Source organism: Hordeum vulgare, chromosome 7H (assembly GCF_904849725.1).
Source record: "Hordeum vulgare subsp. vulgare chromosome 7H, MorexV3_pseudomolecules_assembly, whole genome shotgun sequence".
NCBI lineage: Eukaryota > Viridiplantae > Streptophyta > Magnoliopsida > Poales > Poaceae > Hordeum > Hordeum vulgare.
In genome coordinates, this window is record NC_058524.1 from 592561252 (window position 1) to 592568150 (window position 6899).

General features: G+C 42.8%; 1 protein-coding gene across 4 annotated transcripts; it reads right to left on the reverse strand.

The window, feature by feature from the left end:
• Positions 1-860: 860 nt before the first annotated feature.
• Positions 861-4465, reverse strand: LOC123411372 (probable 3-hydroxyisobutyrate dehydrogenase, mitochondrial). 4 transcript variants are annotated; one of them, XR_006613253.1, is made up of 12 exons: positions 4086-4465; positions 3793-3982; positions 3452-3540; positions 3154-3268; positions 2881-3031; positions 2598-2680; positions 2374-2469; positions 2136-2278; positions 1831-1915; positions 1448-1527; positions 1154-1362; positions 861-986 (listed from the first exon to the last, which is right to left on the reverse strand). XR_006613253.1 is itself a non-coding variant. In XM_045104308.1 (11 exons), exons 2-11 carry the CDS (start codon positions 3913-3915, stop codon positions 1275-1277), a joined length of 1053 nt encoding a protein of 350 aa, XP_044960243.1. In that variant the 5' UTR covers positions 3916-3982; positions 4086-4465; the 3' UTR covers positions 1040-1274. The 4 variants fall into 4 exon arrangements, 2 of the variants coding, with proteins under 2 accessions (XP_044960243.1, XP_044960244.1); XR_006613252.1 differs by lacking the exon at positions 861-986 and adding an exon at positions 1040-1069; XM_045104308.1 differs by lacking the exon at positions 861-986 and having other exon boundaries at positions 1040-1362.
• Between the last annotated feature and the right edge of the window lie 2434 nt (positions 4466-6899).

The following is a 6899-nucleotide window of genomic DNA, read 5'->3' on the forward strand; positions in this document are numbered from 1 at the left end:
AACCCTAGAACGCTGTTTTTTTTTCCAAGATCACCACACGTGTCATTTTAAAACATAAGTTTGTACACAACTACTTCCTTTGTTTCTAAATATAAGTCTTCTTAGAGATACACAATAAAGACTGCATACGGAATAAAATGATAAAGTATGTCTATATACATTCACATGTTGTCTGCTAATGAAATCTCTAAAAAGACTTATATTTATGAACGAAAGGAGTAGAAGACATGAACATGTTTGTTGTGTAAAAAATCAGATTTTCTATCTTTACTTTCCTTTGCTATTTATTTACTTATTTATTTTCATGTTCTTGCAGAGCGTATGAGCCTAAGCACCGTTTTGAATAGGGAAACGCTTCTCACTCGCGCGCCGGCCGAACCGATGCGTCGGTCGCCCCCTCACGCGCGCGGGCTCATGTAACATTTTTCCCACCCGCGCGCTTCTCTGGTTAGTGGATGCAACTTTTTTCGTCTAAATTTGTTGCAACCAGCGTCATTTTTGCTGGAAGCATTTTTTTTACTACATTTCGTCCCAGTAAAAAAGCTGCATATACGTTTGGTTGCAACTTCAGTTTGTCGGATTTTTCGTTTACAATTAATGTTTTTTACTTTTGCTACAACCGTGTTAATTTTTGCTACAATCGGCATCATGTTTTGCTGCAACCGTTCACTAAAAAAGTTGCATACACGTCACGTAAATATTTGTTACAACCGGCATTTAACTTTTGCTACCACGTACCATCAACTTCGTTTTTTTGCTACGATCACGTAGATATTTTTTTTGCTACAAATTTTGTTTTTTGTTGCAGCCGTTGAAAAAATTGCTGCATGGCATCGAAATTTTGCTGCATAAAAAAAATGTTGCATGCGGATCCAACGGTGCGAACGACGCGGGGTTGGTGGATCCTGCGGCTCGCGCGCGGCCGGCCGAAAGTTTGGGCCGGCGCAGATCAGTCCCCTTTTGAATATCCGGTGGTGGAGTCCTTTCTGTTGATTTTTTAGTTTCAAGTGGTGAGAATATTTACAACATAATCGGTACCTAAATTAAAGGTCCACTTTATTTCAGCCTTCTGCAAGGGTACGGACGAACTTTATTAACAGAGTCCAAGCAGACAGAAATGAACCATTATGTACAAAGAGATGCAGATCGGTACCTATATTTATTTTCCAAAACCTTGTCTGGGCACTGTTCAACTAACACCTAAATTCAATCGATTGGAGAACATTATTGTTTTATTTCGACCAGTGTTGAGTTTGCTGGGATAGCTACAGGGATCACTTCTCATCCTTGCCGGTGTAGAAGTGGCGAAACGCGCATGAGAAATCCTTGAATTCACAGCCCTCGTCGCATAACTTCCGGTAACTGCAGAAACTAGTGATTAGTCATGCAGCAAAAGAAGAGGTGAAATGTAAGGTTTTCTGTAACTTTCTTTTGTTAATAATCTTACATCTCAAGTGCTTCAGAACCCATGGGACATTTGAAGCCAACTCCAGATGCAGAGGCCATAGCCAAATCCAAATCTTTAGCCTGCAGAGGAATGCAAACAATGAAGTGTGAGCACTGTTTAAGTATGATAATCCTGCACAGTTGGTTTACATTCTTTTGCACTTCTTTTGGTAAGGGAAACCATTACAAAACATGTTGATGTGATTACACACAGGATTTGAGACAAATTTTCTTTTACCAAGCAATATACTTATACTACCTCTGCCCCATAATATATGACGTTTTAGCAGCTCAAATCAACTGCTAAAACGTCTTATATTATGGTACGGAGGGAGTATTAAATATTCGACGATCATAACATTGTGCGTCGCATTTGAATCATACCATTAGTTTGGAGGTGAAACCACCGTCATAATTCCTCGCCGATGGCACTCCTGCCATTACTCCAGGAACTGGGTTATATGTGTCACTGTTTGGAATTAGCTCCAAAAGGAGCGTAAAAAATTATAACTTCAGATCATTCAACTTATAGGCATAAGCTCAAGATGAGAATTTTCAGTAAAAAAAATGTCACTACACATTTACACCTGAATAGAAAATTATGGTCCATCATCATAATTTAACTTTTGAACAAGCTAAGACAATATTAATGCCTCTCAAACAACAATAAAGTGATAGGGAGACAATACCTACTCCAGCATCGGGCGCTAGAGCAATTGAATATATCTGTGAGAGTGCTTGCTTTGATCCCGAGATTCTGACCAAGAGCAAAGGCCTCAGAGACCCCAAGCATGCTGATAGCCATGGCCATATTGTTACAGATCTTTGCAGCCTTAAAAGTACATTTCAAAAGTGAGTTTGAATCACCTGTGCATAAAAAATTATGTAAAGAAATCTCAGTAAAGAGCTGGAGTAAATCAAACTTACCGAGCCATTACCAGCCCCGCCGCAGTAGATTAGCTTTTTGCCCATTGCGAGAAGTAACGGCTTCGCTGCTATGTATGTTTCTTCTAAACCACCCACCTATATATCATTCCTTTGCACCAGAGTAAGACACAAGCCCTTCTACTGAATATACTAGTTTTTCGCCCAACAAAGTCTCAGTATTTTCCTGGTGGTAACAATAAGTTCTGCGAAGCAAGGAACGGTACCATGAAAGTTAGCGTCCCAGCTTCTGCAGCAGGAACACCTCCGGACACCGGAGCATCCAGCAGCATCGGTTTTCCGGCATAGCCTGAAGATACAGAAAAGCGCACATGCATAACTCAAATGTGCAGATACGTTTCTACTTTCTAGTGTTAACTGCTGCTGGGGACAGATAAGGATGCAGTTAAGACCATTGATGGTTTCATCTTTTCCAGGCGTACACTGAAAGTATTCAGGTTTTCAACTGCTAATTTCAAATGGAGATTCTGTATGATGGCAGATCATAACCTTTCTGTTCATTTAAACTGCATCTTGACATGTCCATAGATATCTTTCTTGATGTCTGAGGATCAACTGTGGATGAATCTATGTATAACCACGGTCCAAGGCGGCCCCCATTACCGAGCAAGCCATTCCGACCACTGTATACATCTAAGACCTGAAAAGAGCCTCGTAGCACTAAGCATTTGATCTGGTAAAGGAGTTCGGTATAACTCAAGTAACAACTAGTGCTTGTGAGTCACTACCTTCACATAAAAAAAAAATCCTAAACCAACTTACATGGGCAGAGGAAGGCAGCATGGTGATTACGACATCGCTCGACTCAGACACTTCAAGCGGCGACCGCTTCGTGGGAATTCCATCGTCCGAGAACTTCTTCATGGCATCCTCATTTCTGAACATCACAGATTCAGTGTTTGTTGGATGGTCTAACAACAGTTTTAAGACAACCACAGAACTACACGCGTTAGACTGAGCTATGTGCCTTTTTTACATATATAATCACTTTTGAACAAGGAATAATTGGACGAACATTGGACCACCAAAAAGAAAATGGAAGTTGGCAAGAAGGGCTTACATATCATGAACTGACACTCTGTATCCAGCCCTCACCAGGTTCCTTGCCATGTGGGAGCCCATATTCCCAAGCCCTATGAATCCAACGCTCTGCAAAGCATGTCAACAGCTCATAAACCAAGGAAGCAGTTTACAATGCTGGTCGGTGTCTATCCTAAATCAGAATGATGCATTGACCAAAGATCAAAGCTCCTCCCATATTTTATTTTTCTCAACTAAGCTCTGCTCAACTCAAGTTTCAGGTGATACAAGCAGAGAGGAAGTGGTTAAGCATTCAGATGTGGACACTGCAGGCAAGAACGCGAGATGAACATAATAGGAGTAAATCATAAGAGGAAGAACCTCCATGTGGGGTGGAAGCGCAGGAGCGGAAGAGTAGCCCCGGGCGCGGAGGCGGCTCTCCCAGTCCCAGCCCCATCTCTGCTGCAGCTTGGAACCAAGCCTCCTCCATCCAACACCGCCCATGCTCGCTCGCGGCTGCTATCTATCAGGTATCACCGTATCAGTGGAGTGCGGAGTCCAGGACTGTTTGCTGCAGGAAACACAAACGGAAAACATCAGAACCAACCCATGCGTCGTCGGAGAGGGGAAGGACCCAAGCGACGCACGGGAGGGGAGGGAGGGGATTCACTCACTCTGTATCTCCTTGCAGACTTGCAGTAAAAATCGGGAATTTGGTCTTGGCCGGAACCCAACAGGCTGATTCACCACCGATTCCGTCGCGGCAATCGGACCGGCGGTTGTGGGGCGGGTCTTCGTGCCCGAATCGATCGCGGCGGCCTCGGATTCGACGAGCGATGAGGCCGAAGCGCGGGTCACCTGATCAATCGCTCGTGAACCTGGAGCATACCATCTCGCGATTGGAACGGGAGGAAGAAGTGAAGAAGAAGAAGAAGCCGGAGCTTGCCTTACTACCAGTGGGTGAGCAGGTCGAGAGAAGAGAGAGAGAGATGCCAGGCAAGAGTGCAGGTGGGGAGGGGCTCATGCCGGCGTGGCGTGGCGTGCATATCGCCTCGCCGGCGCCGAGTCATCACGCGACAGGCTCGCACGCCAAGAGAGAACATCACTGTTCGGCAGCACGGATAACGTTCAGATCAGTATATACAGATTAAAATATTGGATTACCAAAATACTCTCTCCGTTCTAAAATAAATGTATCTTAAATTTAATATAATTTTGAATTTAGTATAAAATTAAGATAGTTATTTTAACATAAAGAAAGTAGTGTTTACCTTAATAAATGTCACATGTGTGATACAAACACATAACAATATCCAACATTTTTTATAACATGTTATTTTAATAACGTAAGGATGATAATTTTAGTTATGCAACTTTATATTCGGATGACAAGTTCAAGTTTTTTTTAATGACATGTTTTTTAAAAATGCGCTTTGGTGGCCGAGCTACCTGCAGGCCGGTATCAGGCCCGTGAGTGTTCGTTGTGATTAGTGCCAAGCCGGTATGCTGTTATTGTAGACTGTTGAAAATTACCCGTATTTGCTTGCAAAGCAACAGTGACGGCTAACGTATACAAAGTAGGCAGTAGTGCGTGCACAACTGTCTGGCGCAGTCACGTGCGCACTATGACAGTGGCGCATGCACACGACTGGGATTGACTCCGTCAACATGTGCCAAGAGCCGTTTGAGTCCAACATTGGGCATGCAGCCAAACCTCGTATATTTGAGTGAGAAATATGTTTTGTTGTAGACCATGCTTCTCGAGCATAGACGCCCAATCATCCTCAAACTCTTTCTCACTAACCATATGATACAACAACTATTTTTTTGTGTGAAATACTCAGTAGTCTTTTATTCATCTGCCAATGTACTACAATCGTTTTGGATACTGCTTGCAAGGAAAGGTGGAATACTTCCAGACCACCAGCTACACAAGTTCTCACAACTAGCCACATAGATGGACAACAAATTTAGCCTCACGTCTGACAAAGATCAAACTACAATCTAGCAATTGTGAGGCAAACTCTTGAGTTTGATGGAGGATTTCCATAATTTCAGATCGATGATGTTAACCGGCCTCGCAAAAGCTGCACCAAATTATGATAGTCAATTCCAACTAATACCCGCTGGAAGCTCCGAGTATTTGCAAGTTCAACACCAACACCATCAAGGAAAGTGGAATAGTTCCAATCCTAATACTGCAGTTTTATAAAATGATGATTTGTGTATTTTTCATTAGTTCAGTCCGAGCTAAAGAGAAAAATCCTTACAAAATAATGATGCGAAATCACACTGAATCCCAAAAGTATGACCTCACGCTTTCAAAAACAAAAGTATGACCTCCACACAGATAACTAACAGAAAAACCTAGAATCAGACTAGCAAAATGTTAATGAGTGCGTGTTTGTTACCGACGAGTCCAGCATGAGCCCTTCGAGTTGTTTGACAACGACACCCTCTGCATCCCATCCTCTCTTACAGCTGCATTGGTCATATCCTGATGAGCCATATTGTTCGAGTCACCAACCACCTCACTAGCACTGTTGTATGAGCCAACATTCTCGTGTGCCTCTCGAAACTGCCCTTCGCCACCACTGCTAGCCATGGGGTCAAGAGATGAAATATGCATAGTGCACGCGAGCTTCATGGATGGAAGCAACCACGGACTCCACAACATCGATTCCGCCCCCCAAAATATCACCTGCATCCATCTAGGAACCAATCTGCAACACACCCATGATTCTCATCCTGTCTGATCCAACAAGTCAAGAAAAGATCTGTAGCAAAATCAAGCAGCAGATAGCATGACACATAGATTTATCGCTGGAAAGAATAAGAGAAAGAGGCATAAAATTTGGCAGACTTGGTAGTTCTTTAGGCTGGTCGTAATGGTTATATCATAGATAGTATCATGCATGTCAACTAGACAATTTTAATAAAGTGACATAGAATTAAATGAAGAAAGAGAGGATTGAGTATCATATTATGATACCGTATCATATTAAATGTTGTGCTACTATGTGTCATGCATGACAATAAATGATATATCCTGTGATACTAACATATGATACTATGCATTACGGGTGTAGTATCATACACTAGTATCATATGCATTGATACTATTATATGATACTCCCCATTATAACCAGCCTTACCCTGAATCTGCTTCCTCAAAGAAGAATTTCATGTCATCCATGGCGAATCGCCGGTTGCCCAGATACCACGCGAAGGGGATGAATGGTCTAACCAGGAAAAATAAAATAAGCACCGCGTGGAAGTTAAGCAACCTGCAGCACCGCCAAATGGCCCCATCAAACCAGAAATTAAAATCGCAACAGCCCAACCTAAAGCAACCCAGCAGGCACATCACGTGCATGCGAAACCCTCTGTGGCCGAGGCCCACGTACAATGATAGCACCCGAGCCATGGCACGAGTGTATTTCATTTTTACACCCATCATATATACGGCAGAAAACAGATCAGCACAC